Source organism: Anolis sagrei, chromosome 4, assembly GCF_037176765.1.
Source record: "Anolis sagrei isolate rAnoSag1 chromosome 4, rAnoSag1.mat, whole genome shotgun sequence".
NCBI classification, from domain to species: domain Eukaryota; kingdom Metazoa; phylum Chordata; class Lepidosauria; order Squamata; family Dactyloidae; genus Anolis; species Anolis sagrei.
In genome coordinates this window covers 53722336-53750174 of record NC_090024.1, presented here as the reverse complement: position 1 = coordinate 53750174, position 27839 = coordinate 53722336, and the positions used below count along the sequence as shown (strand labels likewise).

General features: G+C 39.5%; 1 protein-coding gene across 4 annotated transcripts in view; it reads left to right on the top strand.

Annotated features, from left to right (window-relative positions):
* MAPRE2 (microtubule associated protein RP/EB family member 2) overlaps nt 1–27839 on the top strand; it is a 132467-nt gene that overhangs the window by 95881 nt on the left and 8747 nt on the right. For all 4 annotated transcript variants that reach the window (XM_060775272.2, XM_060775275.2, XM_060775271.2 and 1 more), the window contains 3 exons: nt 14083–14228; nt 15953–16166; nt 27681–27820. In XM_060775272.2, the coding sequence (XP_060631255.1) occupies nt 14083–14228; nt 15953–16166; nt 27681–27820 (500 nt within the window). The remainder of the gene's footprint in view (nt 1–14082; nt 14229–15952; nt 16167–27680; nt 27821–27839) is intronic.

Genomic DNA, 27839 nt, shown 5'->3' with positions numbered 1-27839 from the left:
GAAAATTGCCTATCGTTAAAACTGTGTGGTTTCAGTAATGCATGACTTAATACATAGAGTTCTGAAGTATTGCTAGAGTGTAACTTTCGGAGGTTCTTGTGCTAGCCCGATGAAGATAGACTGATAAGAATGGAATGTGCTACTTGCAGTGTGTCGAGATGTGAGCAGACATGATAGAAGGTTCTCTTCTGTACATATTGTGTAAATACCAATAAAGATGCATGCCGCTTTTTGGTGAGAGCTGAATTGAAGAAGTCCGGTGTCATTCATGCCTTCAGGCAGAAGCTTGAAAGGTTGAAGCAGATTGAGATAAGAAAGGGTTCAGAAAGTTGGTTTAGATTTCCATGAACAATTTTTAAGCATAAGAATTCTTTTAAAGAGTCTTAGGGAAGTTTAACTAGACATATGGCTACAAAAGATGGCTCCCACATCCAAAGAGCCCTGTGACTCCCGCCAACAGATCTGGACCAAACTTGGCACACAGACCCATCAGGACCAACTTAAAATGTCAGTGGTGTTTAGGGGAACACTGGCAGGAGATAATGGCACTTGTAGTCCATCACATTCAGAGACCACTGCAAACCACACTGACAATGGATATGGGCCAAACTTGGCACACATACATCTCCTGACACATTTTAAATACTGGTGGGCTATTAGACACAATGGCAGAGGATGATGGCAATTGCAATCCACGCAGATCCAGGAGCACTGTGAACCTCATTGACAATGAATCTGAATCAGATTTGACACACATACTTATCTGAATCAACTTGAAATACAGGTTGGGTAAGGGGGCCAATGACAGAAGAGAATGGGAGTTGCAGTCTAGCCACATCCAGAGAACACTGTGAACACCACTGGCAATAGATCTGGACCAATATGAAACACCTACCCATCATGACCAACATTAAATACAGGTGGGGTTTAGGGGAGCAGTGGCAAGAATGATGGGGGTTGCAGTCCATCCACATACAGAGAGCACTGTGAACTCCAGTAATGATAGATTTGGACCAATCTTGCAGCAAATCACCATCATAGGCTATTGCTTGCTGTTGAGTATGATTGTCTTCCAAGGGTAGAGTCTTAGTGAAGGGTCCATAAGTGACTGTAGAGACCTATTCTGGATCTGTATGGTCTTTTGCAATCTTGCCACACTACTATTACTTCTTCTTCTTCTTCTTCTTCTTCTTATTATTATTATTATTATTATTACTATTACTATTACTCAACACTTTGCCTCCCCAAAAGGGACTCATATTCAACGCGACCAACTTTGAATACCAGCAGGGTTTGGGGAGAATTGACCAATGATATTAGCAGTAGTAGGTCAACACCTTTCTGCAAATTTTCCTTTAAAATAAACAGTATTGACATGGGAAATGAAACAACCAGGTTAGGTATAGTGGGCCTTTCGTATCTATTGAGTTTGATTCTGGATCGCCTGTTGATGACTGAGTCCCCTAAATAAAATAATGTCCCTTATATAAAATATCAAAATCAAGCATTGAGATACGAATAGATAGATGCCTTGACTTTAGAATTTAATTTGTTCTGTGACTGTTAAGTCAAAGCATTCTTATCACAAAACAATTTTTCCCACTTAAATACCATTAATCCGTTCTGCCCCCCTGAAAACCACACCAATTGTTTATGTGTTTTTAAATTTTAAAAAATACTTTATAAACAACAAATAATGTATACAGAGATAGGCAGTGCTTGGCTTCATCCAGATACTGTAGCAAGGAAGGACATTTGAGGCAACAAATGTGATGGCCAGTGTACATTAAGGAAAAACAGAATCATTTTCTTCATACTGTTATTCCAGCCTCCCTCCCTCCCTCTCTTGCTCTCTCTCTTCTGGAAGTGAAACATACCAAAAAAAGCATTTAGATGTCAAAATGTCACTCTAGGCCGAGTGAGAATGTGTAAGTTAAAACATACTTATGTTGGGACAGTCTTATGTAGAGGTGTGTGTGTGTGTGTGTGTGTGTATATATACACACACACACACATATTCTCAAGCTATGGATGGGTGAATCCATGGACACAGAAAGCCAAATCTGTATGGAAAATGCATTGGTATTGTTAAGGAGGACAATCAATTGTTAAGGTGAACATTTAGCTCCCAAGACGGGAGAAAGTGGGGATCCTCCAAGCAAAAAGGAAGGAAAATGAAGGGTTTGTGGGGCCACCACCAGTCAACCATCACTTGACTCCAGGAGCTCCTCCAAATCGACTGGCAAGGGGGCCAAGGGTGGCTTATTTGTTGGGAGCATTGGCAATGCCCCAGAGAGGACTGAGAGAAAAGGTGCCATTTCATGGAATCATAGAAGAATAGTGTTGGAAGAGACTATGTGGGCCATCTAATCCAACTCATTGCCTTGCAGGAAAAGCATAATCAAATTACCCCTGACAGATGACCATCCAGCCTCTTTTTAAAAGCTTCCAAGGAAGGAGCTTTTACTACAGTGTGACATTTGGACCCAGAATCCGACTAAATCAGTCCACATCCAGAATGGCCATATCCAGAATTCTTTAACAGAGGTGCCCTGAAAAGAGGCCCCTTTGCTCTCCGATGGTTCAGTATACCTGAACTGCATATTAAAGGTAGCACATCCTTTATCTGAAATTCTAAAATACTCCAGAATCATATGGATCACTGACCCCTTTGCTTTCTGGTGGTATAAACTTACCTTTCAACTATGTGTATAAGGTCTATATGAAATATGAATGAATTGCCATATTTAGACTCAGGTCCCAGCTCCAAGATATATGCAAATCCAGATATTCCAATAAAAAACACTTCTGCTCCAAAGCATTTTGAAGAAGGAATGCTCAATTCATCTCAGCCAAAATGTGTGTCCCTTTGGCCCCATTTTCCTCTCAGAGAGGAGGAGGAGTAGAATGAGGCTCCACTTCACCTGTGTCGTGCAAACCCGATGGGTGGCATTGGTCAGGTCACAGTCTCAGAGGAAGGCCAGGCTGGTCTTTAGAATCTCAGTCCTTCTCAGCTCTTTCAATGTGTTGAACCACAGTTCCCATCATTCCCAAGACATTGCAAAGGGGTTGACCTTAGAGCCCAAGGTTAATTCCCCTTTCTCCCTGCTGTAGAAACCCAGTGATTATTATTTGGCAGATCACACTGTCTCAGCTTCAGAGGAAGACATGGAGCTACAAGTGAGAGGAGGGGGGTGTCTGTGCTTCTTGATATAATTTAAATTCTCAATCCCTGAAGATGATATTATTACTGAAGACCTCATCCTGCAGGCCTGTCCAGCAATTTTAACCTATGAATATTAACCAGGATTTTATTAGTGAATTGTAACCTGCATTGTACCTGTGTGTATCTTGTGTTATGCATTGTAATAGTGTTCTGCTTTATCTCTCTCTTTTTATCATGTTGTACCCTGCCTCAAGCGGCAAGGAGAAGTAGGAAAAGAGCGGAGGAGGAGGCAGTGTCAGAAGTGGAGGAGGAAGAATTGTTATTCTATATCAAACTGTTCACTGCCATTATTAGGAAAGCAGTCCTCAGATTCCCTCCATTTGAAGATCCAAAACTGTTCCTGAGAATTTCTCTTTGTAGAGAAACATGTTGCTTTTTCTACAGCAAAATCCAAAACAACTGACTTTGCACAAATAAAGCACACACAAAAGTCTTTCTTGCAGCTGCAATACCTCGACTCTTCACTTTGGCAATTAAAAACAAGGTTTCAGATGTTCTGCAAAAATCTTACTATACCAATATACTGCATTACATACACTCCTACTGTTGTACCAATGGAAAGTAACCATGAAGCAAAGAACCAAGGTAATCAATAAGCAGAAAACTATATATTTATTGAACAAACATAGAAAATTGCTTTTTAAATAGTAGTAAACAATTCATCTACAGTATAATGTAATATTTATTTCATTTCATTATATATTTAAATAAATACAAGCAATACAAAAGTACTATATAAAAAGTATTAAAAATAAATACCATTAAAGTACACTATAATACATCAAAAATAGACAAGTAGATTGGATCAAATCCAATTAGCTAAGAGTTCTGCCATGATTAATATCTTTCAGTCTTTAAAGTTCTTGTCAGGGTAGCCATAATAATTGGAGAATCTCATGTCTTTCTCCCTCTGTGCAAAGAAGCGGACCCTGCCCAGCTTGGTCCAGCGGGCCGCCTCCTCCCTGGCCTTCTGTTCCTGGTGTTTCATCCATTCCCGAATGGGCCGCTGCTCCTCTGTAATGGGTTGGGACACCTCCATGGTAGGATCAGGGGTGCTCCAGGGGATGAAGGTGTCCCCGATATAAGGTGGAGATGGAGGATTTAGTCTGCTAGTGGCTCTCCATATCCTCTCCACTGCAGGAGTAGTTTTGGAGGGGAGGACTGTGGCTCTTGGGATAGCCCCTCTCCCTCTGCTGATTTGGGAAGGCTGAGAAGGGGGCAGATTGGGTTGAAGCCCCTGCCTGGCTGCTATTGGTGCACAAGCTGGCTGGCATTGCTGTGGCCTCAGTGCTGAATGGGAAAAGAGAAACTCAGGTGTTGTTTCTTTTGCCTGGTGTGACCTCATTTTGAGTGATGGTGGTTGAGGCATGAAACAACCAGGTGGTCTTGCTGCTGAGGTGGAGGAGGATGTGGAGGCCTGTGATATTTGGGGAAATACTTTCCCAAATCCTCTTCCCATGGTGGACAGCAGTTGTTCTGGGACACCTCCAGATGTTCTCTTGTCTGGGAGGGTCGCCTTTGCTGGAAGGATTGGGAACTTTTTCCCCAGAGGATGAAAAATCTGTATGGATTCCAGCATCTGCTGTGCTAGATTACTCTTTGGGGCTGGTTTCTCAGGGTCAGATGATGTTGGCTTTGCTTCCTTATTTTTCCCTTGTCCATCTCTTTTGCATGCTCCACCCTCAGATGTCTCTCCATCTGACATGAGCTTTCTTTTCCTGGTTAGATTCTCGTCCAACTTCTTGTCCCATCTCTTCTGTTTCTCCCCATCAGAGCCAGAAGAGAGGTTTTGAGAAGAGGAGGTTGAGGCTGAAAGAGAGGAACAGAGTACCAATTCAACTCAGTTAACCTTCCCATACCTATAAGCAAAGGCCCATTTGAGAGTCAAAGCAGCCTCTCTACCATTAGTGGAGAACATGGCTTTCTCTTGAGGTTTTTACAGCTCCAACCCCAAGTCTCCCTTGGACCATTTTTATGCTGACTAGAAAATCCTCTAAGAGGTATAATTTGATGTCTCAGTACACTACAAGTGGCCACTAGACTTTTCAATCATTCAGTTACAAAGCCTCACCTTCTATATTACCTTTCAAAAATGCATTAAACACCAAGAAATGGAGATCTCTTTAGCTGTCCATTGGGATCTGGAGGGCAAAGTTTCCTTCCCCTTACACAAGAAACTAGGAATGCAACAAGAAGTTGTGACAGGTCCTGCTTCAAATTGTTGCATCCCTCCTGTAGCAGGTTAGATTAGGTCATCCTCTTATGCCCCAGTTGACAGCTGTACACATATCTGTCATTTTAGGTTGTAAAGCCAATCCCCCTAGACCAAGCCGCATCTTCCACCCTGATCTTTGATTTCTCAGAAGAGAGATATTTACCTTTAAAGTCTTCCACCTTCATGATAGGAGGAGGAGGAGGGGGTGGTGGTGGAGGAGGAGGAGGGGGAGGAGGAGAAGGAGTAGGAGGAGGAAGAGGAGGTGGCGGAGGAGAAAGAGGAGGAGGAGGAGGTCTCTGGCGAGGGTTTGATTCCTCCTGTTCCAGAAGAGAAGTCATGCTATTAGTTGGGATGGATGGGAATAGAAGCCCACGTAAAGAGGAATAGCCCTCTGGAAGGGGAAAGTGGGGCAAGGTGGACTGAGGGTATAAAATCAGACCCATTCCTTCCTGAAAATGGGATGGCTGAATAGGGTAAGGTGTGGCTCGGGTGGAGTACCGAAGCCTCCCAAAATTTCTAAATGTCCCATGTGAGCGAAATGATTCCAGTGGGTGTGTCACGTGAAAAGGGGTGGAGGGTTGTGGAAGGTGAGAAAGATAGCAGGAGGTGGAGGGTTGTGGAAGAACATAGTGGGAAGTGGAGGATCGTGGAGGGAAAGGAACATAGTGAGAGGTGGTGGGTTCCTTGGGGATTGAAAAGATGGGTTGAGCTGGATCTTCTGGCAGCTGATTAGTTGTCCGATCTGTAACACAAAAACAAGAAGGAGTATTTATTTATTTATTTATTTATTATGTTTCTACTCTGCTCTAGTCATCCCAAAGGGACTCAGAACAGCTTACAGTTTGGCCATTTCAGTGCCACATTACAAATTATTATTATTATTATTATTATTATTATTATTATTATTATTATATCATATTAAGCAATAAAACAGATAAATACAGTTGAAACTGTTAAAAACATAGCCCTAGTTTCTATGGGCACATTTCCAACATTGTCAGAAATAAGTTCACGATTTTTTAAAAAAATCATCATTTTCAAACTTCATAAAACAGTTAAAACCATCCCCAAGGGCAATTAAATCTGAAACTATTCCAGCTGAGAAAATAATATATCCCAGCTTAATTGACTAATTTTAAGCAAAAGTGCTTTTTGCAGTGAAGCAGGATAATAGAAGAAAAATATCCAACTGTATTTTTATTTCAAATAGATATCAAAAGCAATGTGTCAGAAGAAGTAAGGCAGCAGTTCATTTCCTCTCAAACTATCAGAATGTAATCCTTTCTTATGGCAACGACAAATGCAAAAGGGCAGGGCCTCAACCATAAGTGCATAAAACACAAAATATCATCCCCAAAACAGGGATGAAATAATTAAAGAACAGAATAACAGTGACATTTATAAAAAGTACAACAAATAAACAAAAATGTATACAGAACTTACACTCAATAAAGAAACATACACAAAACATTGGCATTTCCTTCCAGTTCTGACAGAATTGGTATGAAAATGATCTCTACTGGAAGTATGAGGGGTTTTTTTTCAATCATCAGTAGATTCCCATCTGAGAGGAAACTAGAAATTTTCTGAAAATGGCTAGATTTTATGCGTGTTTACTTATTAAGTTTAAGTTAAGCCATTGTATCATTTTGTTGACGCCTTTAATAAGGCCTAATAAAGATTCTTACAGATTTATAAACAATTATGTTTATAGTTTGCTTTACCAAATGTTTAAAGCAGTTGCTGAAAGAAACTAAACCAACAGTGAATTGCACTGTGCTTACTTAAAACCAACAAACAGACATCCTATGGTTGCACCACAACCCTGCTGAAAATTAGAAATTTTAATGTTAATGGCAATCTCTCCTGATCAGCCACAAGGGAGACACCTGGCTTAAACCACTAAGTGCTTGTGCCCCAGGTAGTCTCACTGAATCCTAAAGAAGCAATGAGATATCTGGACCACTCCTAACAGGATGAAATTGTATGGTATCTACTCCATGCAGCCAGCAGTCAAGAGAACCCATGGAACTGGGGCCATCTCAACACCCTTCGCTGTCACCATAGCAACTGGGAAGGCAGAGAATGTTATGATATGAAATGGGTTCTACTGTGAGTCGGTTGGTCAGTTGGTTCTACAGTGAGGGTCAGTTGGGTTGGATAGAAAGTGCCTGGAGACTGTTAGACAGCTCAAATCAAATCAAAACAAGACTAGAAAACCAAACCAAACCTGATTACCAACTACCAACTAAAGACTTTTGTTAGTACAGTCACATTTCTATACATTTTGGAGACACTGTGATCACCCTTAAGTGACTACATGCCCAGAAAGTCCTGATACTTTCCGAAGGCACATAAATACTTCCCCCCATCCACCAATAAGCAAGATAATCTTCATATAGCATGTAGAAAACATTTCTACAAAGTTGTTGCCTTGTCAGCCATTGCTTTTCTTCTCTTTTCCATTTTAGGTGTCCCTTCCCCAATTTTACAAATCAGAGGTGGCTTTGCCTACTTGGCCAAGTCAACCCCCTCCTGAACTCTTTCCTACCTAAGTCCTGCTGGCCATTCTGGGACATCCCTATTCTCTGTAATTCTGAATTTTTCCTTCTTTACTCTTTCATTTTAGCTATTGATTGATTGTCAAACCTGACTCCCTTTTACTGGAGCATACATTCCCAAGAGTTTTGTCTTCCCTGACCTGTCTTCATCCTTTGACTTCATCCATTCTCCAACCCTGGGCTTTTATTTGGGTCAGTTATGAGAAAAAATGATTTAGTGACCCACCTGAACATCTAAATATCCCTCTTTCCTACCTGCCATGGTGACTCCAAAGCTCTGCTCAAGTTCTCTGAACAGTGGATTGAGACCACAGCTCCTGACCTTCTCGCTGTCTGAGCATCCGGTAAGGAGTGGACAGTTGAAAGACGATGAAGATTGAAATTGTTTATTTCTGTTCCTATAGTAACCTTGGAAGTGGGGAGGGAGGGGCCAGAAGGAGAAGAACCATTGCAGGTTCTTAGACTGGGAGGTTCCATGATGGCCGTTGGAGGTAGAGTGGACCCAGGGCATTTCCAAAGGTCGAGGCGAAGTGCGGATCCCACTAGCTTTCTTGCTGAACAACCCATCATGACCTACTTTACATACTGCAGGAGTTTGGGGGCAATTGACCCAGGATGATGGGAGTTACAGTTCATCCCACATTCAGAGAGCACTGTGAATGTCACCAAGTACAGATCTGGACCAAACCTGGCACACATTCCCACCATGACCAACTTTAAGTACTGTTGGGGTTTGGGGGCAATGACAGATGATGAGAGAAGTTGTAGTTTGCCCACATCTTTGTACATTTTCAAATAAAATCATTCATAATTTTTTTAAAAAAATTGACAAGTTCTAATATTTATCATTGCAAATTCCCAACCTATGCATTGCTGGGTCCCCAAGCTAGTATATGATAAAAGTGAAAGTTTATATGTATGTGTGCATATATTTTCTAAGATGGTTCCCACATCCAGATAGCCCTGTAACTCCTCCCAACAATAAATCTGGACCAAATTTGGCACATATATCCAGTATGACTAACTTAAAATGTTGGTGGGGTTTAGGAGGGAATTGTAAACTTAAATATTGGTGGGGTTTAGGGGGAAATTGACACGTTATATTGAGAGTTGTAGTTCACCCATCATCAAAGAGGCCCATGAACCCAGCCAACAATGCATCTGGATGAAACATGGCACACATATCCAACTTTAAATACTGGCAGGGTTTGGGGAAAACTGACCCACATATTTGTAAGTTGCAGTTCACCCATAATCAAAGAGCACTGTGAACCCAGCCTATAAAGGATCTGATCCAAACTTGGCATGTATGCCCAGCATGACCAACTTTATTTAATGGTGGGGTTTGGGAGGAATTGACCCACAATGTTTGGGTCAATTCAAAGAACACTGTGATCCCCATTAACTGTGGTCTGTAGCATACTTGGCACACAGACCCATCATGACCAACTTAAAATGTTGGTGGAGTTTGGGGGTGGGGCAAAAGCTGAGGATGATGGGAGTTGCAGTGCGCCCACATTCAGAGAGCTCTGTGTACCCCACAGATAATGGATTTGAACCAAACTTAGCACACATATCAATCATGACCAACTTAGAATACTGGCAGGATTTATTGAAAAATTGAATCATGCTGTTGGGAGATGCAGTTCACCCAAATCTTTATGCATTTTCTAAGGGGATCATTCATTAAATCCAAAAACAAACAACGACTGATTCTAATATTTATCATTACAAAAAACTAAACCCAGGCATCACCATAGACTTAAGCTACTTATCAATAAAGAGAAGAGTGCTCCTGTTATAACAATGTAGAGAGTTCTGTTGCTTGTACCAGGCCTTAGATCAACATCTGCCTCTCAAGGTGCTGTACTGGTATTGGAAAGTGGTAATGTCTGTCTACTCACCTCTGAGTAATCACAACTATTTTTGCAGTCTAGATGTAGATAGTGAGAAGACTTTCATCCTGGAGAGCCACACTGCTTTCCTCAATTATGAAACCGATCAATTTTGGAAAAAAATCCTGCTTTATTATGTAGTGACTTGCCACTTCTAATGTAGATACTATCTTTGGAAAGACATGTCTGGAATGTGTAGTTCATACAGCAACTAGTGTTGCTGATGTTTTGTGAAACTTGAACTTCAAAGAAGTTACTTTGTAACTTTAGTATCAGTAATGACATATCTAAATCAATATTGTGTATAAGTTGAGGGCAAAATTACAGATTTTGAAATTACCCCATAAATAGGTTGAGGGTCATTCCATGGAGAGGGGAAAATGTTGTCAGTGCTTCAGGGGACCTGCCCCACAGTCACTACTTCCACTAGCCACTGCTCAGACATTAAAACAGATATTTCACTACTCTATTCAGTAAAATGGACTCTGGCATCATTAGGATTGATGTCACCCAATGCTGTAACACATGGTGACACCCTTTAGAACTGAGCAGATGGCATGAGCCAAAATAATATAAAAAGCAGTCGCAAATTATTTAATTACAGTCAATGGAAGGAAATTCTGTGTCTGCTTCCCGTTGGTCTATTTCAGAGAGAGTTTTTTTTTGGGGGGGGGGGTCAGTGTTTCTTTTAGGTTCCCCCTGAATGGACTAAGCTCTTGTCTTTTGCCACTCTGCTCAGAGAAGTGGATAGTTCCCTTTTTTGATAAAGAGTTAAGGTATAATACTTACTGTACCTTAACTCTTTATCAAAAAACCACTGAGCTGCTGAACTTGCTGACCAAAAAGTCGGCGGTTCAATTCCAGGAACCGGGGTGAGCTGCCACTGTTAGCCCCAGCTTCTGCCAATCTAGCAGTTCAAAAACATGCAAACGTGAGTAGATCAATAGTTACCACTCCCATGGGAAGGTAATGGCACTTCATGCATTCAGACTGGCCACATGGCCTTGGAGGTGTCTACGGAGAACACCAGCTCTTTCACTTAGAAATGGAGATGAGCACCACCACCACCCCCAGAGTTGGACACAACTAGACTTAATGTCAAGGAGAAACCTTTACCTTTACCTACAATGCTTATACTGACACATAAATTGAATCAGATTTTTTGCATTTATTTTTGGCACACATTTCTTAACTTATACATGAGTATATATGGTAATCCTCTACTGGTTCTTTTCTCTGGATTTATTTGTTTATTTATTTGCTATATTTATATCCCAATCTTCTCTCCTCGTAGGGACTCAGAGTGACTTACATAATTTGGCACAATTTGATGCCACAATTCAACAATATACAAACACTACAGTATAAAACAATAAAACAAATAAAACATATATATAAATATCATGAAATTTGACAATAACGCCAACTACAATTGTTACACAAATGCTTCAGTGAGACTTTTTTTTTCATTCTCATAAGATGGCTCATTTATCTCTTTAATACACAGTTCTGTTTTGTTCAGTTTGTTCATATGGTGTCTATCCTTATGTTTGTGTTGAGTAAATTAGCATTAAATGGACTCTGGAACAGAGATCTCTTTTGAAGACTAATGCTTTCAACATGGAAATGCACAAGAAGCTCCCCTCTAAAAAAGCACCCCCTTAGTTCTCTTTCATCTCCCCTCTGTTTCTGATTCATATCTCCAATGCTGGAGCCCCCGCTGGCACAGCAGGTTAAACCCTTGTGCCAGCAGGACTGAAGACCCACAGGTCGGAGGTTCGGATCCAGGGAGAGTGTGGATGAGCTCCCTCTGTCAGCTCTAGCTCCACATGTGGGGGCATGAGAGAAGTCTCCCACAAGGATGGTGAAACATCAAAACATCTGGGCATTCCCTGGGCAATGTCCTTGCAGACAGCCAATTCTCTCACACCAGAAGTGACTTGCAGTTTCTCAAGTAGCTCCTGACACGGAAAAGAAAAGAAAAGAAAAAAGATCTCAATTGCTTATATGGACAAATGCAAGGTAACAAATTTCTAAGTAGAGAGAAGATGGGACACTATGTACACTAAAATAAAGAGAAGGAAGCCTCTATTGGCATCAAAACAGCTATTATTGAGGACTTCCATGTGTGCTACCTAAATATCCAAGTAGATAACGGGCAAGTAAATTGTGTTGTAATTGACTGCTTAACTTGAAAAAAGAAATGCATATATGTGTTTAGAAGGAACTCCTCAAACTCAGAGGAACACTATTTGTTTGCAATTATTTGTAAGTCCTCACAAACATATACGAGTATGTTTCAAAATTAATTACTGGCTATTGTTAATAAGTTGCTTTACTGTTTTATATTACTTTCTCGATTTGCTGGTTGGAATGGTTGTTTTCATTTTTTACGTTTGGCTTTAATTTTATTCTTGAAGAAAGTAGTATTTAAATTGTACTTGTAAGAACACATTATCAAAAAGCTTACAGCCATGTAAGAGGGGTAAACATTCTTTAAGGTTTTGTATCCAGTTTTTATAGGTTATGCTACAACCTTGAGATATCACAACTTGTATGGCTGAACACTATGCACAAAATAGCAAAGCGTTCTCAACATGCAGCCTGGTTTGTATTATAGGCTTGGCAGCAACCATACTTTACTGATAAATTCTTCTTGTATCCTATAATCTCTGTTGAAATTAATGGAGATTATGCAGCACCAGTCCTAGATGGGATGGTTCCCATTGTTTTATGGCCTTGTTCATACTGAATGCAGGAAATGTTGATTACTGTAATTCAAAACCATCCTTTTGCTGGCAGTCTGAACATCTCACGGTACATTGATCATGTATGGGGGAAATGGGAATGGAATAATAAAGCTTTTAATAAAGCATACTGGAAGTCAGGCTGTAGGTCAGTTGCTGTATGTTTGAGCATGTCCTGTTGACCAAAGGAAAAATAGAATTGGATGCCAGGTGCACTGCAGATGAGGGAGGGTTGTGCCCTAGAGTCCAGCTCTATCTAGAACCAGGTGGATTTCCCCATAAAAGCACAAGATCACAATGGTAAAGCTTGAGTTTATTTATCGTACTTTTAGTACACATTTAGAAAAGCTGAGTGCTGAATATGACATACAACTGATGGTGTGAAAGCAAATTTTGTGTGTAAAGCAGTGGTACTTAACCTGTGGGCCACGAGGATGAAAATCTGGTCCGCAGGCCTCCTTCCTCTTTATTTATTTTATTTTATTTTTGCTCCTTTTGTGCTGCCTATCACTCCTTCCTTGTCACTGACCATGGCATATGTTCTGTATCAGAAACTAAAGCTGATGTGGTCTATCCCATGCAATTTTCTGAATCAGCACCTCAAACTGGATCTAGTTGACCAAAAACTGATTTGTAATTCTTTTGATACTAATGTTGAAGAGTGGTCCCTTGTCAAAGTGTCCCTTGTCAAAATGGTCCTTGTCAAAGTGGTCCCTGGTCAAAAAAAGGTTGGGGACCACAGGTGTAAAGTGAAGAGACAAAAGTTTCTGACAAGCCTTGGGACTATAGGTATTGGAAGTGAGAGCTTTACTCTCTCTCGGTGGTCTGCTCCTTGCATCAGAAGGAAAGCCTCCACTTGTGCAAATGATGATATCAGAAGAGGTGTGAGTTATGTTAGGACCACAGTTAATCTTTCTCTTCCAACTCTCTGTAGTCTGATGCCTCTTAGTGTACAATTTGCATTTTATAACTGATGCACAATAGCTACTGCATATCTTCCGCTATGTGCTGCAGAAGCAATAAAGTAAAAAAAACCACCTTAAAAACAAGAAAGTACTAATATAATGAAAACTTTTGTGTCAAATACAGCCCAGTGAACTGAGCTGTGGTCCATAAAAGCTTATGCTCAATAAAACTTGGTGTACAACTCAATAGACTTTAAGAACAATATGCTTGTATTTCTCTTATTTGGATAATCTGAAGGTTGGTTGTGGTTTTTTTCAGTAATTTATTTCAATAATGTTTTTTTTTTCTTTTTAAATGGCAGTTACATGATTGAAAATCAAGCCACATAACTATGTGGAAAAATAAGTACCCACACTGTGGGTGAATTTGATACCAAAATGCATGTGGTTTTTTATGCCTAGTTCCATGATAAATTCTTTGTTATCTCAGTTAGTGACATTGTGATTAATATAATTATGCTCTCTTGCTTTAGGTGCAGCTTACTGCCAGTTTATGGACATGTTATTCCCAGGGTGTATTAGCTTGAAGAAAGTAAAATTTCAAGCCAAGCTGGAACATGAGTACATTCATAACTTCAAACTTCTCCAAGCATCATTTAAAAGAATGAATGTGGACAAGGTGAGTCTGGAGCATTTCAGTCAAAACTTTTGCTATTTCAGAGAAGCATTTATTGTCCACTGTATTTTATTTATTTGTCTGAGCCATTCTTATTTTAACCTTTATTATGTACACTGTCTGGGTGGCCAATGAATAGAGAAAGTTTTCAGTTTTTTGCAACTATAAAACAGTGATATATGTATTATTATTTATTTATTTATTTATTTATATCCTACCCTATCTCCCCAGTGGGGACTCAGGGTGGTTCACAGCATACAGCAGCAAACATTCCGTGTCATAAAGTGTGACCAAAAAAAGAAAATAAGCAAATGATAAAGCAAATAATAACTTTTTAGACATCAACATCAGACAATAATGAAACATTACAGCAAATTAGGCATCACAACTAAAAATGCATGTTTTGATGAATAAACATTTAAACATTGAAATTTAAAAGCCAGAGTAACAAGTATTAGATGCATAACAATTAAATTCTTCGCGTCAGAATGAACTAGATTCTGAATGAATTGGATCTTGTTTTATATTATATAGAAGAAATAGCTTTAGACTGGTGGGCTACTATGGAAGACAAGGGAATTGCATTAGCCCTCCAATAACCCTTGGAGGGTAGCATTTCCTACTGAACTTCCTCCTGTAAAAAACATTTTTTGCCTCTCAGTTGTCCTGCAAAACCCTGTAGGGAACAGGGGAGGGCATGTTTTTGGATCTTCTTGGCCCCCAAAATCTTGGTTTTACTCATTTCAAAGCTTCTGCATTAACAGCCCCAGTATAATTGCTGGGGCTGTTAATGGGCTGGCTTAAGTGGTAGACTAGTGGCACCCCTTTTTTATATTTACAATTGTTTCTGGCCAAAGCCACCCCACCATTTTGATTTCTTCCAATGACCACAAATTTGACCAGTTACTAACCCTGAACACAGCTCAAGGTGGAAACCAATGTTTTCAAACTCTCAGTTAATAATGGCATCATTTCATTCCACCCTCAATTATCATGCTTTAAACTTGTTGCTAAACATGCACATCCTACTCCTTTCCATTTTGTATTTTGTTTTATCCTAATTTTCCAAATAGGGTTATTGATTTGATATAAATGGGAAGCGGAAAGTATGTTTTTTCCCAATGGACATATATATTCAAGTGTATGCAAAACATTTTATAAATGTGGTCTTTCATATACTTGCAGTTATTTTGAGAAATGACCTTTATTCTTGCTTATGTGATATTTAATGGTTTACTGACCTATTTGTCCTGTTAAAAATGTGATGACAAAGTGAATCTCTTTCTGCTCGTTTAAAGAGCATTGGATTCACAGGGTACTGACCTGTAGTAAATGTCTTCAGGCTTGATGCAGAGAATTAAGTATATGTGATTAAGCGTTGGATAATCCTGTCTACATGACTGCCAGATATTTCTAAATAAAATAGGAGAAGACAAAAGCCAGACTATATATTTGAAAGATGAAATGAATGGTCAGAATAAATGAAGTTCCAGAAGTATGTTAGAATATTAACAATACTTAACTAACTGGGAACCTAGATAGCAAGCCAATATTATATATATATATATTTAATAAGTGCCTTCTCTTGTACTGCTGCCACATAGCTTTTAACATTTAGTTATCTCGCTGTGAGTGTTGCATTGGCATTGTCCCATTTTGATACAATAGAATTGAAATGCTTCAGTTGTCATTTTAAAATCACTTACTTTTTTCCTTGTTCTTCATAGGTTATTCCAGTAGAGAAACTAGTAAAGGGACGCTTTCAAGATAACTTGGATTTCATACAGTGGTTTAAGAAATTCTTTGATGCTAACTATGACGGGAAAGAGTATGATCCAGTGGAGGCTCGGCAGGGTCAAGACGCAATTCCACCCCCTGATCCTGGTGAACAGATCTTTAATTTGCCCAAAAAATCTCATCATGCAAACTCCCCTACAGCAGGTATTGACCATTGTTGCATACTTTTGGATTTCTTACAGCCGTAATATTTCAAAAGTTTGTTGTCTGTATGATGTGCTTTTTGTTTGACTTTGACTTATGGTAAGCGTATAATGCTGTTTGCTTGGCAGGATTCCTTGAGAAGAGGTTTGCCAATGCCTTCTTCTGAGGCTGGAAGTATGCGACTTGCCCAAGGCCAACCAGTGGGCATGTACATGAGACACAAGAGCAGTGGTTCTCAGCCTATGAGTCCCCATGTGTTTTGGCCTACAACTCTCAGAAATCCCAGCCAGTTTACCAGCTGTTAGGATTTCTCAGAGGCCAAAACATCTGGGGACCACTGCACTAGAGTATCTCATTTGCAAACAAACAATGACAAGGAGACTTTTATGTAGTCCTCTGTCCTTAGGAAGAGCAATAGATCAATTCTGCTTGTGCTGCATGTCTCTAATTGTGGTCTATAATAGAGCATTACCAGATGTGCAAGTCGGTGGATCATATACTATTACATGATATGTTGTAGTGTTGTTTACATTAGTTTGTGGTCCAAATGTTGGAGTTGGCAAACCCAAACCTTTAAGGTGATATGCCAGTCTTTTCTCTCTCCAAATTGTCAAGTTGCACTTTATTTCACAAAAGGGATAAAATATGAGCCATTAGACTCCCAGGATTTGTACAGCTAGTAATTTGCTTTAAATCATGTAAATCTTTTGGCCTTCTTTTGGTTAGTTTTTTTAAAAAAAATCAAACCTGCTCCAGGGTTTATTAGCACATTAAATCATTGATAATAAATCCCTTGAAGCTCTTTTGTTCTGAAAAAAGGGGAAATGCTGAGCTGCTGTTCTTGATAACAGACACAGAAGATATTCAGAAATTCATACAATATATACTCATGTATAAGTCAACTTGATGCATAAATGGAGTGCAGGTTTGGGGGCCAAAATTATGAATTTTGATATGACCCATTGGATAAGTCAAGGGTCATTCCATGAAGAGGGGGAATCTCCTGCCCAGGCTTCCAAAAAGGACTTTCACCACTCTACTCAGAGATAGTGATGGTTGGTTTAAAAAAAATAAAAGTTAAGGTATAGTGTTAGCTCTTACCATAATTCATATCTCCTTCTCTGAGCAGAAAGGCAAAAGGCAAGAGTTTCCCAGGAGAACCTAAAATAAGCACTGATCCCCTCTTCTCTCTTGGCATTCCTTTGAGGGGGAAATGCCAAAGAGGTGCCATTTTCCCACCCTGGCATTCAAAAAGGCCAGAAGTTGCACTGGGACAAAGAAAGTAGAGGGGACAATGCTTCTTTTAAGTTTTCCTAAGATGGACTAAGCTCTTGTGTGCTGTCATCCCAAGCTGTTTCTTTGACAGTGACGTGTCCCGGCTCTCTGTCAACTTTGGGGATGCAGGATTGCCTTCTTTTGGAACAAGGAGTCCCACAAAATTAATGTCCACATTGTTGCTTTGAGGAAAAGGGAACAATTTATTAACAGAACTTGGGTTTAACTCCACCCAGGCACTAGTTTTATTTCCCCACAACAAAGTAGATATTTAAAACTTGAAAGATAATTTAGCAATTCTGAAGCTGCCAGATGTGGATTTTCCTGAGGAGTATAAATGGCAGTTCTCCTTGCTCTTAGTGTGTGGTGTACGGGGCTTCTGAGACACCCAAAACCCAAGGCATTAGCCAGTAGTTGTTTAACTAATTTATTGAAGTACTGGTTGATAATAGCTGGTTGATGGTAACTGGTTGATGTTAACTGGCTATATAGTACAGCTGGTTGGAAGTACAATGGGCTAAAGTTAGCTACAGCTACTGGTTAAGATTAGTTAAAGCTACTGGTTGTAGTTATTGATGGTGAAGCGGAGAGCAACTAAAAGGATCAAGGGTCTGGAGAAGAAGCCCTATGTGGAGCGGCTTAAAGAGCTGGGCATGTTTAGCATGAAGAAGAGAAGCCTGAGAGGAGGCATGATAGCCATGTATAAATATGTGAGAGGAAATCATAGGGAGAAGGGAGCAAGCTTGTTTTCTACTGCCCTGGAGACCAGGACAGTGAATGATGGCTTCAAACTACAAGAAAGGAGATTCCACCTGATCATGAGGAAGAACTTCCTGACTGTGAGAGCTGTTCAGCAGTGGAACTCTCTGCCCCAGAGTGTAGTGGAGGCTTTTAAGCAGAGGCTGGATGGCCATCTGTCAGGGGTGCTTTGAATGCAATTTTCCTGCTTCTTGGCAGGTCTCTTCCAACTGTAAGATTCTATGACTCTAAGCACAACTGGTTAAGTTAAATTGATTTGAAATGGCTTGTCCAAGCCTGAATCTCTGAGACCGACTGAAGACACATCCTGACTCAAGGATTCCCTGGTGGTCTATGCTATAAAATGGCTCCTTTACCTCAGAAAAAAGGGCGTGGCCAACCAACTGTCACAAACGGCTCCTTTTTCCTCAGGCAGAGGGCAAACAAAATGGCTGACACAAGCCCTGAAAAGGTTTTCCAAAACTCCACTCTAATAGAAACTAACACAAAAGTAACTGCGCTAAAACTATGGGCAAGAAAGCCAAACAAAAGTGACCTGGAACTGGTGCAGCAGTTCCCTCTCATCCTGCCTTTCACCACTCTGCTCAGAGAAGGGTGTGACTCCTTTTTGTGATCAGAGTTAAAATACAAGCACTTACATTAACCTATACATAAGCTGACTTGAGAGGTTTTGGGGGTTGACTTTTTTACTACAATTTCTAACCTTGTACACGAGTGCATGCGGTAAGTGGTTTTCTTTTTTCCTTTCATGTTCATTGTTACAGGAAAGGAATGGCTTTATGGCAATTGGAATGTTTCCAAATCCTAAGTGCTAACCCAGTCGTGTAAAGTGAATCAATATGTGTTATACCTATTATATATTTCTGCACAGATATCTACTGCTTGAGATTCTCAGTTTTGTAGTTTTAAAAAAATGTTGGAAATAGGCAACAATCTCAAGCCGCCTCTGTTTAATGTTTAGTCTGGATATATTATATGCTGTTTGATTGGTTAATTACTGAAGTGCATGTGTGTTCTTTGGTATGCGGGTTTTCCTAACTCTATGTTCTTGAGGTTGTGGGAGGGGCCGCAGATCAGGGACTGTTTACAGATCAGGGACTGTTTACAACACAGTTAAAGATGGCCATTGAAGAAGACAGTTGGAAGTAGACAGTTGTGACCAGATCAGGGACTGTTTACAACAGAGTTAAAGATGGCCGTTGAAGAAGACAGTTGGAAGTAGACAGTTGTACAGAGCTGTATAATGTTGAAAAGACTGGTAAACACTGGTAGTTAAAGACATAAACTGAAATGTTCTAAAGTTTAAGCCAGGGGTCCACAAACGTTTTAAACAGAGGGCCAGGTCACAGTCCCTCAAACTGTTGGAGGGCCGGATTATAATTTGAAAAAAACATGAATTCCTATGCACATATCTTATTTGTAGTGCAAAAGATACTTAAAAACAATATAATAATTAAAATCTAGAACAATTTTAACAAATATAAACTTATTAGTATTTCAATGAGAACTGCGGGACTGCTTTTGAGATAGGATTGTTGTTGTTGTTGTTGTTGTTGTTGTGTGCTTTCAAGTCATTTCAGACTTAGGTTGACCCTGAGCAAGGGCCGGGTAAATGACCTTGGAGGGCCGCATCTGTCCCCCGGGCCTTAGTTTGAGGACCCCTGGTTTAAACCAACAAGAAATGTGCCTGTATATTTAAATACATGAAATTGTTAAATACATGAAGTTATTTTAAAGAAGACTACTTGAATTTTGTCTCCCGAGAGCATGAAATAGCAACAAGATGTTTTTGAACACTAAACAGCACTTCTGAAAAGTAGAAAAGGTATTCCCCTGACATTAAGTCCAGTCGTGTCCAACTCTGGGGTGTGGTGTTCATCTCCATTTCTAAGCTGAAGAGCCGGCATTGTCCGTAGACATCTCCAAGGTCATGTGGCTGGCATGACTGCATGGAACGCCGTTACCTTCCCTCCGGAGCGATATCTATTGATCTATTCACGTTTGCATGTTTTCGAACTGCTAGGTTGGCAGAAGCTGGGGCTGATAGCGGAAGGTCACGCCGCTCCCCGGAATCGAACCTGCGACCTTTCAGTCAACAAGCTCAGCAGCTCAGCGCTTTAACCCACTGCACCACCAGATCAGCTAAATATATATTTTGTGCATTGTTTTATTCTCTGTTCCTAATAGTCTGACAGCTGAAAGACAATTGCCAAGCATAAATACATGTGCATGCCATTTCTTTTCCTAAAGGATATAAAGATTATGATTTTCCCAATTGGTTATAATCAAGTAGTGGAGCCCCCAGTGCCACAATGGGTTAAAACCTTGTGCCAACATGACTGCTGACTGATAGGTCAACAGTTCAAAACTGGAGAGAGCAGGTTGAGCTCCCTCTATCAGCTCCAGCTCCCCATGTGGGGACATGTGAGAAGCCTCTCGCAAAAATGGTAAGACATCAAACATTCAGGCTTCCACTGGTCAACGTCCTTGCAGACAGCCAATTCTCTCACACCAGAAGTGACTTGCAGTTTCTCAAGTCACTCCTGACATGAAAAAAAAAACAATCCAGTAGGTTATGATTCTAACAGGTCATAATCCTCCACTTGGTTATGAGACCAGTGATTATCCAATAGCCAATGTAAAACACCCTCTTTTTGCATTAGTTGGACTACAGAAGTAAGTCTATCTTCTAAGTACCACAGGAAGGTAGTTGGCTGTGCTTGCTTAAGATGTACACAAGAGATACACCTTTGCTGGAAGATGATGCACTCTGAGTGGTCTTCTGGTGACTGTGCTACTTTCTAGAGTGATCACTTCCAGGGATCAGTGAGGTTGCATTGCCACCAAATCTACACCCTTCTTCTTGCTTCTGCTGCTGTAAAAAAAGTTTGTAATTTCCCTTTTGTTTCAAAGAAAGCACTCCAGTCTACAATGACATTATCATGGTTTGTTTGAAAGAAAATGTGGTAAGGTTTAAACCGCCTCCTTTATTTTGTAGCGATGACTCTGTTTTTTAGAAAAGGAGACTGTTGGGTCAGGAAGGGGTTGTTTTCTTGGATGGTTTATAGGGCACATCTCTGGCAGGACACATAGATTACCCTTGACTTTAGTAAGTTGCCAACAGTTTGGACAGCTCTGCAAAATAGGATTTGAGGGTTTTGTTAAAGATGGATTTACTCCAGAGAATCTTTCTAAAACAGTTTTTGGGTGACAGTTTGGTTTTTAACTGGTCCTGGGTTGTTGTTTTCTGTTGATATAAATCCAGGTGTTCATTGTTTACATTTTAAATTATCATTTTATTCCATTTTTATATCTTTCCATACTGTAAGCAATTTTTAAAAAAGTTGAATAAAAAGAGTGGAAATAGTGGCATTTAAGAGAACGAATAATCCAAGTTTTTTCTTTAATAAAGGCATTCTTTATCTTGTGAGTAACACTTAGTTGAAAATACACACATCTCCAAAGACATCTGGTAATACTCTTGCATATATATTCTCACAGTATAATCTGATTTGGCTCTGACCTTTCACTCCGCAACTCAGCAGTATTAGTAAAGGCAAATCCCACTTGAGTTTGGAATAGAGAATGACTTTTTAGTCAAAGGTAACCCCCAGGTTGCTTCTGAAATTCTGTGACTACTTTGAAAAACAGACCTGAGGGTGTTCCTTAATATTACTGGAAGCATAAATAGTGAGCTGTTAAAACCAATTGTGACACAAAAAAATGATACTAATCATGTCATATCAATTTTTTTAAAAAAAATCTGGTAGATGTGGATCATTAACATATATTTAAATATATTTAAATATATTCCTCTCCTTAAGGCAACATACTAATATTTTTCCGTGATTTATCATTGCTATTTTAAAATAAAAATACTTGATGCAACCATTTATAGCTGTGGTAGTATGAAGGTATTTCCTGTGTGGAGCACCCAGTGGCGCTGTGGGTTAAAGTGCTGCGCTGCTGAGCTTGTTGACCAAAAGGTTGCAAGTTGGATTCCAGGGAGCGGCGTGAGCTTCTGCTGTCAGCCCTGGCTTCTGCCAACCTAGCAGTTCGAAAACATGCAAATGTGAGTAGATCAAAGCGGGAAGGTAACGATGCTTCAGGCAGTCATGCCAGCCACATGACCTTGGAGGTGTCTATGGACAACGCCGGCTCTTCGGCTTAGAAATGGAGATGAGCACCACACCCCAGAGTCAGACATGACTGGACTTAATGTCAGGGGACAGCCTTTACCTATTTCCTGTGAACATATTGCCTGTTCACAATTCAATTAATAAGTTTGTCATAACAATATGGGATGACTAAGTGCTACAGGTTGTATGGAAAAGGTCAATTTCACATCTCTTGGGGGGCTCAATGTGATGCACCCCTACTGTCTTCGTAGATATGTATTACACTGCATACAAACTGACTTCTCCATGTGTTCAGCTACATCTTCCTTGTCCTCATTCTTCAGATTGCTTTTGGGAACTTATAGCTCTATTTCCATGGAGGATTCAATGTTGTCATTTTGAACAACATGTTCATTTCGACCATACAAATTGTGTCCTTCAGTCTGTGAGGTAACTCAGTGAATCTTGCAATTGAGACGTTATTTGAAAATGTATCAACATATTTCTCGGCATATGATTGGACTAAAACTGCACAAAGGAGTCTACTAGTTCACTCAATCCGTCTTGTTGCTTGAGCATATTTTACTGATCTACCTACAGCTAGAAGGGCTGCAGTGATCAAGGGAACAGAAGACCATATATAACTATCTGCCTTTCTATCCAAATTCTTTAACTTTTATTACATTTTTTCTTAACATGCATTCTTTGAGTTTTTGCCTTGGACATTTAGCTAATTCAGATTTCAGGGGAAATAATGTTTCATCTATCTTGGGACTTGTGTTGTTTCAGAATGCAGATGGAAGGTAATATGTTTTAGTGTTTCCACAAATAGGTCTGACAGCTAACCCCCAAAGCAACCTAAAGCACGATGGAATTATTTTCACTTACTTAATCCGATGCCAAAACTCTGGATTCCCCATGGAGCCTAGCATCTGCTTTGTTTTTGGAGGTGGGATTGTATCATGCTAAAAACATTATTTGACCATTTTAATGTATTCAGAATTAACTTAACTTTCTTAACGCAAATAGGTGAGATGGAATATAAGACATTTTAGCTTTTCTCAGTACCACAAATTGAGAACAGAGCAATCTCTTTATTACGCCTTAAGAGGGCAACTGTTGTAGCAAGTCATTGCAGGTCAGGGATAATGCAGCTTGGAAATTGTAGCATAAATAGTTCCATGGAACTAATCTCTTGACCACCCTGATGTCTTGTGTCTTGCTTGGAGGGCAGAGGCTACCTGCTACAGACTGGTAGCTGATGATAGTGGATAATTTTGTCACTCTTGGAACTGCAATATCAATAAGAGACAAATCATAAGGCAAGACATTATTATGAACAAGTTATGCCAATTATTTTTTCAAGAGTTTCCCCCCAGAGTAAATTAACTAAAATTTGGCAATATGCATAATATTGTGCTTTCTGCCTATTTACAGGCAGTCCCCAAGTTACGAAAAAGATAGGTTCTGTAGGTTTGTTTTTTAAGTTGAATTTGTATTTGATTATCATTTATTGTTATTTTTGTTGTTGGTGCTATTATTATTATTATTATTATTATTATTATTATTATTATTTGATACACAATAAGATTCGTACACAGCAAATAACATCACTATGCTGGCTTTTGTATTGGACGCTTCCCAAATGTCTAGGACTGTGTGATGCATCAGCGAATAATGTGTGCAGATCTGAGTAGGGTGGCTTTCTGCAGCTGACAGATAGTAATTTTGTCAGCACCAGTTGTTTAAAGTACTTTAAAGTTGTTGTTGTTGTTGTTGTTTACTCTGCTCTTATGCTACCCTCCTCTGACTAGTGGCATTTCTCCCCAGTCAAGTTCTCTCTCATCACTTTTCACCCTCATTTCTTCCTAATTGGAAATGCAAACTTCCTGTGAATTATTATAACACACATATCAAGGTGTTCCATTGCTTTAGTTGGAGTGCACTTTGTTTAATCTATATATGTTAGTGTTCCAAGTTGTTTAGCTATGTGCTTGTATTCATGCACATATCTACATGTATAAAAACAAATGCAAGGCCAACAAATGTAATATGGATGGTTTCTCTGGCAGCCTATACATGAGAAATATGTACATAAATCCTCATCATTTACTCTGATTACACCCAGATTAGCAATTGTACAATCATCTGTGAGTTTGAATGACCCAGTGGGATATCTGGTTCATGTACTATAAAGTTCTATGAGCTTGTTCAATCTGTACTTACGTGTCTCAGTGCTTGGCTTCTTGTCCTATTGCTTTTGAGTATGATATTTGTAAACCATAATACAGCTGTTACTGACTGTAAAAGCAAAGAATATGCACTTGGTTGTCTCCAGTGAATCTCTTTCTTACTTGAGGAACAGCAGCCCTATGCATTAGTACTCCATTTAGCTTTGGTTATAAACAGCATAGTTGAACTTGAGCTTCATTCCAGATGTTGATTTTAGTTTTTTCTTAGGGATATTCATGGGTGATGCTGACAAAAGAGAAGGTGCAGTTCCTGTTTGTACCTTCTCTTATTTTCATGCAGAGCAGGCATATATATTTATTCAAGTGTAGTTTTTGGATCATCACAAGATGATGTACAATGCTTCCATTAATAGATGTTATTGGAGAGTTGATATGGAACAGATCATCTTCAGAGTTCATATTGATCTGACAAATTAATAAGAAAATGAGTCCCATTTTGAGAGAAAGTTTGTTATTTGACAAAAAATAAAATAAAATAAATTGTAAAAATACAAAATAAGAATTCTAGTTCTCTTTTGGTGTTAGCTCTTAGAGTTCACCTGAGTGAATACATTGAATATGAGCAAATATTTTAAGGGTTAGTTTCATATTCTGTTTCTTGAAACATCGCCCAGCTGCTTCAGTGACTATATCCATTGATTCTTCAATTAGATTGCACTAGAAATAACATTTTAAGATATCATTCCCTAATTCTATTTAAACTGAGATTCTTATTAGATTTAAGTTTATTTATCGTGTCAGCAGCTACCAGACATTTGTATTACATTTTTAACAAAAACAAACAAACAAACAGTCAAAACACAAAGTTTGCAAGCTTGGTAGTTGATTAAATGTCCTTTGTCCAGTATCTGGCTACTTGGAGTGCCTCTGGTGTTGCTGCAAGAAGGTCCTCCATTGTCCACACTCGCATGTGGTGGATTCCACTTTGTAGCCCCATTTCTTAAGATTGGCTCTGCATCTCGTGGTGCCAGAGCGCAGTCTGTTCAGCACCTTCCAAGTCACCCAGTTTTCTGTGTGCCCAGGGGGGAGTCCCTCATTTGGTATCAGCCATTGATTAAGGTTCTGGGTTTGAGCCTGCCACTTTTGGACTCTCGCTTGCTGAGGTGTTCCAGCAAGTGTCTCTGTAGATCGTAGAAAACTATTTCTTGATTTAAGTCGTTGACGTGCTGGCTGATACCCAAACAGGGGATGAGCTGAAGATGTCACTGCCTTGGTCCTTTCACTATTGGCTGCTACTTCCCGGTGGATGTCAGGTGGTGCAGTACCGGCTAAACAGTGTAATTTCCCCAGTGGTGTAGGGCGCAGACACCCCGTGATAATTCGCCATGTCTCATTAAGAGCCACATCCACTGTTTTAGCGTAGTGAGATGTGTTCCACACCGGGCATGCATACTCAGCGGCAGAGTAGCATAGCGCAAGGGCAGATGTCTTCACTGTGTCTGGTTGTGACCTCCAGGTTGTGCCAGTCAGCTTTCATATGATATTGTTTCTAGCGCCCACTTTTTGCTTGATATTCAGGCAGTGCTTCTGGTAGGTCAGAGAATGGTCCAGAGTGATTCCCAGGTATTTGGGTGCGCTGCAATGCTCCAGTGGGATTCCTTCCCAGATGATCCTCAGAGCTTAGATTTAAGTGCATTACCTCTTTTTAAAAAAATGCCAGAAGTGAATTATACACCAATAAATTAACATTTGATGAAAGGAATTGACTGCACAGATGAAAATTTTAAAAAACATACTAGTTGGGCATACATTAAATATATATTGATTTTAGATTTCCATTGTAGGCATTTTTAATTGGGAACAAAATAGTTTAGCTAAAGAAACGTAATCAAGAAGAATGCTTGACATATTCTGTTGACATAAGGTTGTAAATTGTTTCCAATTGAAAACAGGATTACCAGAATGACCTGTCCTGTTGATGTAGATGACAGATAATATGAAAAGCAGGTCTCCACTATGAATTCACCAAATTCCTGTGGACTGTGAATGACCAAAGATTATGAGTACAACTTTGATAAGGTTTCTAGCACCTCTGACTGATGTGTATATCAAATTAAAGTACATCTTATCTAATTGGTGAAATTAATGGTTTGCACATAACTAGACATTTCTTACTTTAAAATTCAAATGGCCAACTTGTATCCAGGGATGTAGCTTGGGCGGGGGTGGTTTAAAAAAAACCTGGTTTACTCATGATTTTTAACTGGTTAACCAAAGTCTATGAGAAGCAAAAATTAAATTGATTTAATTAAGTCTACATAAAATATAGAATGAACCATACTATTTAAATTATTTTGTGTTATGAACTACTCTTCATGATTCGTTGGGGAAAAAATTCAAACCCCTCTCCCCCCCCCCCATTTTTTTTCTGGCTACAGTACTGCTTGTACACAACCCAATTTGAAGAATTAATAGGGCTTTACAGCAAGCCACTTTGAAAAATGGCTTTCACTGTACAGGGAAGCTTATCCAGAAAGCCCTTATTCATTTTTATTTATTTATGTACTTTTTGCTCTGTGGCAAAAACAACTCCCCCCACTCAGGCTAAAGAAGAATTTGAGGAAAAATGGAAGGTTATCTTTTTTTTTATAGTTTGAGCAAGGGAGAAATAATTGGGTGAGAGCTTCACACCTCTGTTTCTTTCAGCCCTCACCTGCATATAAGTTAACTCAGCTTGTGTGTGTGTATATGTGTGTGTGTGTGATCTTTTGTCAAAAATGTTCAATTTATACACGAGTAGAATATATGGCACTTACTATTTTTGGGCACCAGGGATGCCACGTGATTTACAATCAAATGGAAGAAAGCTTTCATTAAGAACAAATTTGACCAGTTGTATTTGGAACTGCGGGTTCAGAATGCTGGTGTGCGGAATCATCTGTAATGAGTCCAGACTTTGCAATGGAATTGATTTACTTTGTAGATTTCTTGCTCTTCTGAGTTTTTAGTCCACTATTAGAAAAGCGTTGTCTATATCACTAACTTTGCATGATGGTTACACATATATTAAAACATTTTGAGAAAATGGTAAACATTTCATTTAAAGGAAATTTGGTTACTGATAAAAAGGGCTAATTACTGTTTTTAAAATTGATTTCTCCACATTTTAGGTGCTGCCAAATGCAGTCCTGCTTCAAAACCAGGCTCTACCCCTTCTCGTCCATCATCAGCAAAAAGAACACCACCAAGCAGCTCAGTGGCTAAATCTGATAAAGATTTGGAGACACAAGTCATACAGCTCAGTGAACAGGTAACATACTTAAAGCAAC